Source organism: Ambystoma mexicanum, chromosome 8 (genome assembly GCF_040938575.1).
Source record: "Ambystoma mexicanum isolate Mex_15411 chromosome 8, UKY_AmexF1_1, whole genome shotgun sequence".
Taxonomy (NCBI): Eukaryota; Metazoa; Chordata; class Amphibia; order Caudata; family Ambystomatidae; genus Ambystoma; species Ambystoma mexicanum.
The window spans coordinates 708317145-708330988 of NC_090929.1; the positions used below are offsets into that span (position 1 = coordinate 708317145).

At 48.9% G+C, this 13844-nt stretch overlaps 1 protein-coding gene across 1 annotated transcript in view; it reads left to right on the forward strand.

Moving 5' to 3' along the window:
- LOC138472375 (small COPII coat GTPase SAR1A) overlaps positions 1 to 8985 on the forward strand; it is a 271220-nt gene extending 262235 nt beyond the window's left edge. The window contains exon 7 of the mRNA XM_069610511.1: positions 6285 to 8985. Coding sequence (XP_069466612.1) covers positions 6285 to 6401 — 117 coding nt within the window. The 3' untranslated portion in view covers positions 6402 to 8985. The remainder of the gene's footprint in view (positions 1 to 6284) is intronic.
- Positions 8986 to 13844: the final 4859 nt, after the last annotated feature.

A 13844-nucleotide genomic window follows, 5' to 3' on the forward strand; every position in this document is an offset into this window, starting at 1 on the left:
GGAGCGCCGAACGGTCGGGCTCTACGGGCGCCAGGCTGGGCGCACCCTCCCCGGCACCATCAACCACGAGCCAACGCTCTGGGTCGGGTAAGAGGAAGGCCGAGCACCCGGCGAGGCTCCTGGAGGCCCCGGTCGAGCTCGAAGGCGGAGGGGGAGCGAGGCAGTGTCCCCCCCCTCAAGGATAAGGCGGTGAGCGCACCTAAGGTGGTGAAGGCCTTAATCCATCTGGCCAAGCCCTCTATCGAAGCTGCCGCGGCGGCCCTGGCTCAGCCTGTGGAGGCTACACCAGTGGTGGCGACCTCGGGGCTCAGAGTCTCCCGCCACCTCGGAGGGAGTCCTCTTTTGTGCCCATCGATAGGACCCCCGTGAAATCCCCCGTGGGGAAGAAAAAGGGGGGGCAGGGCGTCGTCGTAGATTCGGCCTCAACCTCGGAGGAGGAGCTGGTCGAGGTCTTAAGCCACGGCCTCGGCGTGGAAGAAGACCGGCCCGTCGGGATGGATCCCGACGCAGGTGACGACGACATCGTCGAGGGTACCGACGGGGCCCCTGATCGCCCGCCGGATTCCCCTCTGCCAGCGCCGCGAGACAACTCGGCGGCCATTTTGTTGGCTATACAGTCCTTATGCTCAGAGATAAGGACGAGACTACCGTTGCCGACGGAACCTCTCTCGTCGGGGGACCCAGAACCGGGACCTTCTGGTGTTCCCCCTACCAAGAAAAGAAGGATCCACCCTCCACCTCCTTTTCAGCCGTCGCGCCCCTTCCAGCCCTCCTCCCCGTCCACCCGAGGGGATGATACGGGGACTGACACGGCAGCGACGGGTACGGACGACGAGGTATACGACGAGGATGTACCGTCGTCGCCTCCCACCAGGGCTTCTCCGCCCGACGAGATTGGATCGTTCCACTCCATGATCACCAGGGCATCCGAGCTTTTCCAACTCTGCCCTGAGGAGAAGAAGGAAGGTTTCCTTTATCAGCGGCGCGAGGCCAAGAGGAAGACGGTCCTCGCAGTGCCTCTATTGGACGACATTTGGGATGAGGGCCTCACCCTCCTCAAGAACCCTTCCACGACGCCAGCTAGAAGAGACCGGTACGAGAAAAAGTAACGGGTCCCGGACACGGCCCCCCTGCGCCTCCGGGCGCAGCCTACCCTGGACTCCGTCGTCTCCGCGGCGGCCAGGAAAAAAGCGGGGGGGGGGGTGCGGCCTCCACATCGACTTCCCCACCGGACGGCGAGGGAAAGAAATTGGACGCTATGGGACGCAGAGTCATCTCGTCTGCAGCGACGACGATTAAAGCGGCCAACGCCTTGGCTATCGTGGCCCGCTACGACAGGGAGCTCTGGTACAAACTGGCTCCCCTGCTGGACTTCTTGCCGGACGACAAGAAGGCAGAGGCCCTGGAGATCCTGCAGGAAGGTAATGGCGTGGCTTCGGACCACGCCATTACCGTTGCGACGGACATCGCAGACACTGGGTTCCGCCAGTTGGGCAACGGCGTTTGCCTTAGGCGGCGTGGATGGCTCAAGGCTACGGACTTCCGTTAAGACGTTCAGACCAGAGTCCTGGACATGCCCTTCGATGGGAACAACCTGTTTGGGAAAACAGTGGACGACTCCCTTCAGGCCATTAAAGCGGACACCGAGACGGCCCGGGCCCTTGGAGTTCTGCAACATAGACGGACGCCCTTTCGGAGCAGCGGAGGCAAGGGCGCCTCCAAAGGTTCCGGCGGCGGTTTCTCCACCTACCGTCAAGCGGCCCGCTCGTCGTCTCAGGAGGCCTACAGAGGACGAGGCAAGTCTGGCGGACCCCGCCGTCGTCGCCAAGGAGGTCAAGGCGGCAAAGCCTCGTCGAAGCAGGATTGAACCGGCCGTGGGGTCGGGCCCCCACCGAAGCACCCCGGTGGGAGGCCGGCTGGCGAGCTTCGTCAGCGTGTGGGAGTCCATCTCCGACCGTTGGGTGCTGGACGCCTTGGCCCGGGGCCACGCGCTCGCGTTTCGAAGGTGTCCGCGCGTCCCCCCCGTGGCCAGGAAAGAACTTCACGTCCCTCAACTTCTCCTGGAGGTAAAGGCGATGCTCAGGAAGGGCGCCATCGAACTCGTCCCAAAGAGGCTTCGGGGCTCCGGAGTTTACTCGAGATACTTCCTCGTGAAGAAGAAGACGGGGGGATGGCGCCCCATCCTGGACCTGCGACGTCTGAACAAGTTCATCAAGGCGCAAAAGTTCCGGATGGTCACCCTCCAGCACGTCCTGGGTCAGCTGGAGGAAGGAGACTTCCTGTCGTCGTTGGATTTGGAGGATGCCTACTTCCATATTCCCATCCTAAAGGGGCACCGAAAATTCCTCAGGTTTGTGGTCCAAGGGCGTCATTACCAGTTCAAAGCCCTCCCCTTCGGACTACGGTCGGCACCCAGGGTGTTCACCAAGTGCCTCGCACCGGTGGCGGCGCAGCTGCGCCGCGAAGGGATCCACGTCTACCCCTAGCCAAGACGAGGGAGCTTGCCGTGGTTCACACGGCAAGGACCGTCCAACTTCTCACGGACTTGGGATTCTCCGTGAACTACGCCAAATCCCACCTGGTACCCGCGCAAGACGCTCTGTTTCTGGGAGCGAGGCTCAACACAGTGTCCCTTCTGGCCTCCCCGTCGGAGGAGAGGACCAGGACCATCCTGGGCATGGTGCAGCGGATGTTGGTGGCCGACGCGGCCAAGGTGAGGTCCATCAAGTCCCTCCTCGGAATGATGTCTTCCTGCATCTACCTCATTCCCATGTGCAGGCTCCGGATGCGCCCGTTGCAGGAGTTCCTGGACGCGCGCTGGATCCAAACGACGGGCAGCTTTGAGGAAAGGATCACACTCGACGAGAGTTTCCGACGAGCGATCCGGTGGTGGGGCACCCGCGCGCATCTGACGGCGGGCATGGACTTCCAGACCCCAGCCCACCAGGAGACAGTGACCACGGATGCCTCCCTGGAAGGGTGGGGAGCGCACACCGAAAATCTGCACGCAAGAGGCCTTTGGCTCCCGACGGAGAAATCCCTACATATCAACGTCCTGAAGCTCCGTGCAGTGTTTTGGGCCCTCAGGTCCTTCCTTCCGTCCCTCAAGGGCAAGGTGGTGAGGATCTTCACCGACAACACCACCACCATGTTTTACATCAGGAAACAGGGCGGAACCAGGTCCCCAGCACTGTCCAAGGAGGCGCAGGACCTGTGGCATTAGGCCGTCGCCCAAAGGATGTTTCTGGTGCCGTTTCATCTGGCAGGGATAAAAAACACCATCGCCGACTCGCTCAGCAGGGAGCTGCGCTCGTGCCACGAGTGGGAGCTACGGCAGGATCTAGTGGATCGCCTCTTCCGACGGTGGGGCACAACCCAGATCACCTGTTCGCGACGGCGACGAACTCCAAGTGCCTGAGGTTCGCCAGCAGGTTTCCCCAGGCGAGGAGCATGGGCGATGCTTTCTCGTTCCCCTGGGAGGGCCTGTTCCTCTACGCGTTCCCTAATTTGCCACTGCTAATCCGGCTCGCCAACCAGCTCAAGAGGTCACGGTGCAGGATGATCCTCGTCGCACCTGCGTGGCCGAGGCAGATATGGTTCCCGGACCTTCTGGACTTGTCAGCGTCCCCGCCAATCAAGCTGCCGGTGGACGCGGATCTACTCTCCAGGGAAGGAGGCACCATCCTCCACCACGACCCGAAATCGCTGAACTTGCAGGCCTGGCTCCTGCAGCGCTAGAGTTCGGAGGATACGACATACCGGCCGACTGCAGAGAGGTTCTTGCAAAGGCCAGGGCGTCCTCGACTCTTAAATGCTACGGACACAAATGGAAGAGGTTCTCTGTCTGGTGCCACGCACAGATTAACCCTCTACGGATTACGGCTCCCCAAGTACTGCCGTACCTGCTGACGCTGGCCAAAGCTGGACTGGCACACGCGTCCATCAAGATTCATCTTGCTGCGATCTCCCGATACACCAGAACCACGGGGCGGACGTCCTTGTGGTCTCATCGTCTGGTGAAAGAGTTCATGAAGGGACTGTTCAGATCGTTCCCGCCGGTGAAGGCTCCGGCCCCGGCGTGGGAGCTCAACGTGGTGCTGACCAAGCTCATGGGACCTCCGTTCGAGCCTCTGCACTCGGCTCCGTTGAAATTTCTGTCGTGGAAAACAGCGTTTCTTGTGGCCATCACCTCCGCACGACGAGTGGGGGAGATCCAGGCCCTTTCCTGCAAGGCCCCGTACTTGACTTTTCACGACACGAGGGTAGTGCTCAGGACGCACCCCTCCTTCATGCCCAAGGTACCGTCGGACTTCCATCTCAACGAACCCTTGGTGTTGCCTGTGTTCTTCCCGTCGCCGGCTGAGAGGACTTTGCACTCGCTGGATGTGGCTAGAGCGCTGAAGTTCTACGTAGACCGCACGAAGTGTTTTCGGAAGACGTCACAACTCTTTGTGAACTTTGGACCTGTCAATCAGGGGAAGGCTCTCTCGAAGGCTTCCATTTCCAGATGGCTCTCCGGCTGTATCATGTACTGTCACCGGTTGGCAAACCGACCGCTGCCTGGCCGTCCGAGAGCCCATTCCACCAGAGCGATCGCAGCTACCACGGCGTTCCTATCTGGTGTGCCCCTGCTGGACATATGCAGGGCTGCTACGTGGAGGTCGACGCACACCTTCACGAAATTCTACTGCGTCGACCGGGATTCCAGGGAGGAGTCCAGGGTCGGCCAAGCAGTGCTGCGCAACCTGTTCGCCTGAGGTGAGCCTGGTGAGGAGGTAAGATGCTTAATGTTGTTTGATGTAATGCTTAATGTTGAGCCTTTGCCACCTCCCGTGGTTGTGCATGTGTGTACTGCTATGTATTCTTTATTCATGAGCATGTGAATCCATGCCAGACCCCATGCTGGAGAAGGAACAAGTTACTTACCTGTAACTGTTGTTCTCCAGCATGGGTCTGGCATGGATTCACATGCGAACCCTCCCGCCTACCCCTCTTCACTTGGTCATACTGCCACTTCACGTGCTTCCAAATCTGAAGATGGCTGCCAGAGGCGGTGCTTAGGTAGAGGGCAGTCATTGGCTGTGGTCAGTATGACGCAGAGACCAGTGATTGGTTATTACTACGAAAGACAGATCAGAAACGAAACTGATACTGTTTTTTTCTTTACCGAGGATTCCCAGCCTGACGGGGAATATTCATGAGCATGTGAATCCATGCCAGACCCATGCTGGAGAACAACAGTTACAGGTAAGTAACTTGTTCCTTACCCCCTGGTAACGTTCTTTCGACTGGATGTTCCTCCAACATATTCCTCATCGCCCTTCCAACCTACCCCTCTGTAGAATTTCCCATGCTACTACAGCTTGTTCCAACAAGGCTGAGTACGGTCAGGCCCGCTTTATGGGCATATCTGCTACACGAGGAGGGGGAAACAGAACTAAGGCAGCGGGTGCAGTGCGTGCTACTTATAACATCTGATGTCACCCTCGACAGAGGCCTTCGAGGGCCATCGACTCGACGCAAGTCGCCCTCTGCTGAAAAATGTCAGAAGCAGCAGAAGCTGGACACATGTCAAAGAGGAGGAATTCGTTGGAGGAACATCCAGTTGAAAGAACGTTACCAGGGGTAAGTAATTTGTTCTTCTGTACTGGTGGATGACTTGCGAGGAAAGCCCTAGTCACGGACACAGAGCCAGTTCGATTCTGTGGTTCCCAGACACTTTTTTTTTTTCTTTGTAATCACTTTTTGCCTTGGTTAACTTGACCACTTACAGTAGTAACGTAATCACTTGTGTGACCTATGTTACTCCAGGCCTTTTGCTAAGTTGGTTGGTTTTCCTCCAGCCCACTGTGTTTCACCTAGTCCTCCCATCAACACCACAGACCTTTTCCTCCAGCTCCTTTGTAACGGTTTGGTTCCCCAAACCCCTCCTTCTCTCAAACACACCAAGCTCCACCTGAGCCTACCACTGGACCCCACTAATCGTTGTCTGTTTCACTCTGTTTGGCCTCTCAACCTCAGCCTACTTTTCCTCTGCCTCATTTTGTAATGGGGTGGGGGAGCCCTCGACTATGGCTGCCCCTGCAACCCCCAATGTCATGGCTCTCGTATACATTTTAAAAGGTGCTCATTTGGTAATTTTTATATTCAGTTAATACGAGTGCAGTCTCTCGTGTAACAAGGAATTTGTATAGACTGACTGAAAAATTTAAATTAAGTAAATACCTGTTGAGTAACCAGGTGAAACGTTAAGTGAAAGTGACCTGGTTTTCTTTGTCTTGCAGGGTAATGTGCCACTGAAGGATCTGAATGCGCGTCCGATGGAAGTATTCATGTGCAGTGTGCTTAAAAGGCAGGGTTATGGTGAGGGCTTCCGCTGGCTATCCCAGTACATCGATTGATTTTTGGAGGAGCAACGGACATGAACAACAAAATAAACAGAGCGCTACTCTTCTGAACTGACCCTATTCACAGTTTCCTCTGACTTATCAATCAGAACGTGGAAGGCTAGCCAACCAAAAACTGGCATTGGAAACACCCAGAACACAAAACGCAACCAGAAATCTTTTGGTCAATGGTCTGATTTAAAAGTAAATTGATTTGAAAAGAAAGCATTCTATTTTTTAAAGAAGTGTCAATGTAAACTGGTTCCCTGTTTTTTTTAACATCTTATTTGGTCTGAAGTTTATATTTGACTATTCTTTTTTTATATATATGTATATTTAACGCAATACAGATATATTTTGCTGGATTCTGAACTGACTATCATGCGTTTAGAAATGGGTTGGTCAGCTTTCCAGCGATTACATTTTTTTTGGCGGTGCTGTGTTGGCTGTCACACGAAACTGCACCAGCGTGTTCAACAAAGGATTAAGTGTTTTAGAGCTCCTGGGCTTTAGTTGGACAATTTGTACAGCTCAGCAAATCCATCTCACTGCATTCTGTTTTTGGTGTATATCTTGTACCCCAATTTTATATGCACTTTTAAAACCCTCAGTTGACCTTTGGCTCGTGTGGTGATGTGAAGGAGCTGGTTTGCGGTTGCCAAACTTCTGTTAAGGGGGAAACACGTTTTGGATGGCTGCAACACTGATCTTCAGCTGATCCCATGACAGCCAGAGAGCACAAATCATGTTTGGTTTTCTGTGATGCTTCGCCCCTCCCCTTCTTATCATATTCTATAGGTAAGGGTTTACCAGTTTTAAATGGTCTCTAAGAACTATGGCGATTTTAGGGGCCTCTGGCCATCGCTGAATATGCCTAATTCTTCACATGCAGTTTTTAAAAATGCAAATTTGGGGAAATTTAAGAAAGAGCTCCATCTTTGTAAAAGCATTAGGATTACTCTGTAGTGAGCAAGATTGAGTATTCAGAAAAGATCCTTAGTTATGTACAGGGTTTTGAACAACTATTTTACAGTCCCTGAAGTGTGCAGTTTTGGGTCAGTCCTATGATGGTACTCTTATAACTGCCAATATAGAATGGATGGTCCCCCTTCTGAAAGATTTTCAAAAACAGTGCATATTTATTTTACTTGTACAGCTGCAGAACACATTTTCTGAACGTGTTTTACTATATTTTCGTTCGTCACATCAAGTACTTAAGGTGTGGCTGTTTGAGCATGTTCATATGTTTGCAAGAACAAATAAACATAGTGGAACATTTGAATGAGTTTAGCATTGATGGCGACTTGATCGATCTTGTACCCTTTTGTTTTAGCCCTGAAAGTAGGCTGATGGCTTGATCTCAATATAATGCATAAGTAACATGTGAATCCTGACAGGATTTATTTTAACAGACGTTTCATAGAAAGTGAAACATGTTGAGGTTCTGCTTCTATTCTAGATTTCAGACGGTCTAACCAGATGATTCTGTGGAATTACTTTTGCAATATTTGGGTACTTAATGTTTCATTCACACAGCATTTTTAAAAACATTTTTGTGAAATTGAGTGTTGTTTATCCACCCCCCTTTGGTCATGCTTGTGCAGCCACATTATTTGTTTCCACAATTGCCTTTTGCTGGCACGATCTTGGCTCACATTGGGTCATTCTGTGGATGCTTCAGTATTTCAGTTTTCTGTGTTTGGTCATTGCAGCTGAAAATACAGGATTTGTGGGTGAAGAGAGTAAGGCTATGTTCTTGTTAATCTGTATACTTGCCAACATTTAATAGGCTCCCCTTGTTCTGAACCCACTCGTTTCTACCTTTGTAAGAGCAGTATGAAAAAAGGTGTTTAACTCCTCAATTAAATTCACTGTAAAAGAGAGAATACATCCTTGGTTACATTTAGTTCTGGTGGCTATAAAGTAGCAAAATACACTGACTGAGCCAACCTGATAAAACCATGATCAAGGAGCACTGCTTTAGTCTTCAATGTTTGAAGGTTTAGGTGAAGGTTTGGCGGACAGTCTTTTTGGCAGGTTAGCTTGCTTATTAGTTCAGTACTCTGCGTACACACACTTCTTTCCTATTGTAAGATTACATTATGACTTCAAATGTTGAGGTAAGTCATGCAAGGGGGTGAGAACGAATCTAAATTGGAAACTGCAAGTTGGGTAAAAGTGATTTTAAAAGTTCCTAAAAATAGCACTGTCGTGCATTGCACTTTTGCAAGTCTGCACTGCCATGCACCAGTCAAACGTATGCACTGCCTTACTAACATTTGGAAATATATGGAAACATGGTTTTGAAAAACTGTTTCGTAATCGAATGATTGCCTGTGTTCAAGTTAAAGGGCAATATAAACAAGTTTCCTGTAACTGGGGGGGATGGAGGAGAAAAAAGTAACATGTGATTGTGTTTTCCCATGACAGTGCCCCAATGAAGCTGCATGAAATCCTAGCCATATGTGGTTTTCAGGTAGCAAAACACTAATCCTTTTCTAGTGTATGGACATTAAAGTATTTCAGAAAAGGGATATTGCCTAGTGAAGCCTGGTACTCCTTGTGTCACGCTTAATAAACAGTACATCATTCCAGTTTATATTTGTCTGATGGAATTTTTTGACATTTTGTTTATATTTACCTTTCAAAAGGATCAGAAAAAACTATTTTTTTCTCCAAAAATACTATGATTTTGGGTGAGGTCAAATTGGGCTTTCGTCAAGAGTTTTTCAGGTGACAAAAAATGGACAAGGAGTTGATGCAAAATACACTTTTGATGGGAACGATGCAAGTTTGTCATCGGATCCCTTTATTCCCAATGCAGCATGCATGCTTTCCCCCACAGGACTTAGAAGATCAGCAACACACATTCGAGGCCCTACAATGGCTGCAGCATGAAACGTGGAGGAATAAACTATCGATGTGAAGGTAAGGGTGTCTATATGAAGAGTATACTGACAATTCTTAATGTCTAATCCTTGGTAGATTTCTTGTATCGGAAGGGGTTTGCGGCACAGGTTCTGGAGCTGTTGCTGTTGACTGCTCTTGACACATGAATAAGGGGATTGAGTTGAAGTGAGGGGGGGTGGGGCGGTGACAATTACTAAACGTTTCATGGTGGCAATGGGGGTCTGTTTGGTGTGGCAAATGGGACATTTCAAAGCTGTACTTTTTGTGACCCCAACACTGCCTTGGATTGACCTTTTCCTTTGACTGACCCCATACATTTGCATTGCGTGGTTTGTCAAATCATTGCTCTTGTGGATGGTGGTAGCTTTTGAGTGTGAGGAGTGGAGCTTCGGAGAATGTGGTTTTTGGGCCAATTTCTTAAGGGCACCGATTATAAACGGACCTGGATTATTTTTAATTTATTATTGGGTTGTTGGTTTCAGCAATCACTCTTTGCAGTGATCTGCCTAGGACTCCTTTGTAGGAAGGGTGTACCTTGCCCTTTTATGGTAACTTTCCTTAGCCTATTGTTGGTAGATTTGGTGTGTTTGCAACCTTTTTCCCTCCAGAAAAAGCATGTTCTTTGCTCTACGTTAGTGGAAAATGTCCTACCCCCTCCCCCCCCTGGCATTTTTGGCAGGTCACTACTTGGGGTGTCTTACACAAGCCCAGCCTCAGTAGTAAACCTGCTGGCTTTTCCAAAAGTAAAAACGACCCCAGAAGGGGTGAGCAGGGAACCCTGTTACACATCTAAGAGAGGAGTGGGTCAGAGAATTAGAAAAGGAGAAGTTGTACCAGAAGATCTGTTAGTGTCGCAAAAGACTATTGCAGTAGTTGGTGTATATATAGTAATTTGTTGGCAAATTGGAAAATTGCTGATGTTGATTACAAGAGTAGGAAATCAATAGTACGATAAGGTTGAGAAGATAAGGTGAGGCAGAACAGATGACAAATGTGTTTTCAGTCTCTAGGCGTCTTGGATCGTGAACCACGATATGACGCAAGTAATTTATAACGTGCCTAGACATAAGTGTTTCTAGGCGTGACAAGTCAAGGCAGACAGAGGGAGGGGCAAGGCAAACGATCTTACTAGGTCTTGTCATTCAGAACGTTCAAGAAATTAAGTGGACACATTCCTGTCTTATACACAGCTGCTTGCCCTAAAGGAGGATCGGAAGCACATGGGAATGGACGGACGCACAAGTGGGAGTGGGAGGTGGGGAAACTTCTTTACTGCTTGCTGAGGCTCAAAGTAACCGCTATTCTGGGAATGTAGGTAACAAAAGTTCTCTGAGAAAAACACAAGTGAGTTATGCTGTCTAAGGAAGCTGCGGTGTGAATTCTTACAGCTCTGGCTTCACTGATGAATGTGGAAACTGAAGTGTTCGTGAATGTTCTGCTGCTTGTAGGTTGGTGTAAAGCTTATGCACGTGGAAGAGTTGTTTAATTCAACCCTGAAGTCCACTTACAATCTCATCAGATTGTATAACGCAATGGGCCTGGAAACATAAGACCCCTGACGATCTCGCTAGGTGCTGAAAAGGCTTTTGACCTTTTTCTCCTAGCTCTGTCTTCAGAATTTTACGAAATCTGCAGCAAGTCTGGGTTCCTGAAATAGATGGGATTGCTCTGTTTAGACCTGGTGACAATGGTAAAGGAGGATGGTGTCGAAAGGTTTAGAGCTCCGTACCTTTGTTTGGGGGATCATAAGGTCTCTTCCCCATCTTGGTGGGGGGGGGGTTGGGGGCTTCCTCCCTTTGCCAAGTGTCTCAAAAGGCTTACCCATATTGGGTCTCTTTAGTTATTTACTTACCTTTCCCCGGGGTTGTTAGTTCCCAACTAGTTGCGCTCTCTGCGGATTCAGGGCTGGTTCTGTCAGTCCTGCTTTCAGGGTGGACCGGGACTTGATGCGTTGTGTGCACTGTGACTTTATTATAAGGTGCCCTACACTTTTAAAGGGGCTTTTGCATTGCTACATAGTGAATTGTAAGGGATCCATTGATAAAAGGGTTTGCATTGATGTGGGCCAAGCGTAAAACGGTTTTCTCTTAACATTGAGCGTTTTGAAAAAATAGTTTGGATAAGTCTGTTATTTCTGTGTGTGGTGATGGGTAGCGAGTGATGTCCAGCATGACCAATGTAAGAGTATCAAGAGCTGCAGGTGGTAAAGGTTTGCGAACATGTGCTAGAGAAATGTAAGGGTGGGATTTCCATTAAGTATGTTGACACGTCACAGGTTATCTTTTGCAGAGTATGTGCCATCCAATTAAGGACAAATCCTTAAGAGTTGGAGGGAGTGCTTTGGAATAGAAAAACGCTAAGAATTAAGCTTGGAATCATCCAAGAAGTGCATATTGCCAGATATTACTCCTCTGCGTCTGTTATCAAATTGCTTGCTACATATCCCTTCTAATGAACTATTGCTGACCTTGGGGAAAGTGGGGGGGGGGGAGATTTATACACTCAAACAAAAGAACCAAGAAAACAAGGCATTAATCTCATATGAATACATACTAAAACGCTGTAATCGCACATTTAAAAGAAACATTTCGTTAATTCAAATCTAGTTTTGATTAAACCGGCCACCGTGAGGCCCTCTTTAATAGATTTAATGTTAAGACATCTTTTCCATATATGGTCACAATTCAGTGTACTTAAATTATAGATCCGATATACAAGGGAAGTATTTCATCCTACTTGTATTTAAAGCTACACATTCCAAGACAGTGTTGCGCAGTCTTAGTAGGGCTCCCAGCTCTGCTCAAATCTCATGGGAATGAATGAGTACATATCACTTTTTTATAAATAGTTTGAATAACTAGCAGGATATTTATGAAGTGCACACAATGCGCATAGTTCTTAGCTCTCATCAGTGGCCTGCATAACTTTGGTTTCTAGTTATCAAATATAGGTGTTCGATATTGAATCGCCTGCAAATGATAATACACCCCAGGCAGAAAAAAGTTGTCATGCTTCATATTTCTAATGAATTCCTTCCTCCCCCAGATTAGTAATCTTAGAAATATACTCCCAAATCTATCTTTGGAAATGTTTTCATCATTAAGGGGGCACACTGCAGTTCTGCTTGGTGTCATTTTTGGTATAAATGAGGCCAGCTGTGCCCCATGAGATCGTTCTTTTCGTCTGTTTGTTCAAATGCTGCTTTTGGAGTGGCACGGTTTGTTGCTTTAGTGATTGTCCTGGCCCCCAAAAGGCCTCCGGTTTAAGCCCTGAAAAAATTGATTCCATGTGATAATAACGAATCAAATAATAATGAACCTTTTAAACTAATATAAATAACGCAAACATATTGAATTTATTTTAGTTTTTAAATTTGGGGGTACCACCCCAGCCCCCTTTTTCCCTAGCTTTATTACCCCACGTGTTTTATTCCCTTACCTGACCCCAATATATAATTTTAACAAAATTTGGTGTTTTTAGTTATTTACGGTTTGTTATAAGTCATTTATTATTTTAACATCACTGTATACCCCAAAATTGTATGAAGCAGAAGTCTGTGATGGATCTTACTTGGTGCTGCGTTTGGTTTTTGGATCAGGACAGAAGAATGAGGCTCCTGCCATTAGATTGATGTTGAATCTGTAAGGGAACGTGTTGGCCACCTTACGTTAAAGTTTGCAAATTGCCTACCCTGACCCCTTCTGCATCAGAGCCCTCTGTCTCTAAAGACCTAGAGAAATCCTGGTTCTGTGCTGAATAATCGGCCAAAAAGATCTGCAAGTGGCCCCATTTCCAGAGCACCTCAATTGTTGAGATGCCACTTTTTCCTCTGAAGGCACCTCCACTCCAGAGCGGGGGGTTGGAGAGGTTCAGCAGTTGAGTCAGTGATATAACCATCTGTCTTTGCTCAGGGACTGTTTCCCCACTAGCTCCTGCACCTCATCAGTGGGAATAATCTAGGAAGAAAATGAATTACTTTTTAGCCAAGGTTGTTGGGATGGTAACATTTCAGGCCCACCCTGCATTCTGAGGCCAATAAATGAACTTGGAGTCCACTGCATGCATGCGAGCTTGATTCAGTGGTCCCCCTCCTCCCACCCCTCTCTGCAGCATTACTCCACCGTTGGTTATCATAACTGCAGGACCCACTTTTGTGCCGGAAGACTGGAGATTTTAGACCCGCTTTCAGGAGTTCATTTCTGGCTAGCTTTGGCCAGATGTTTGTGTCGCTTTTGGACTGAAGCCCATGGAACAAGAACTGTGGGACTTCACAATGGAGGTTTATCAATAACATGTGAGGCCAGTCGACTACATAACACTCATGGGCTTCATTTCATGCAGCAGCTCCTTATAGCTCAGCAAGTTTGAGTGTTCGTTTGCAGCTCATGGTCTCCAATGCTGGGAGTGTATGGGATCGCTGCCCCCTCCATTGCCAAGATGCAGAAACATAACTATCTTGGAGAAGGTAAAACCTTTCAATTGAAAGCCATGATGTAGGCATATATAACCTCCCATCCCCCAGCATGAAAGCGGATTCTCCATAGACAC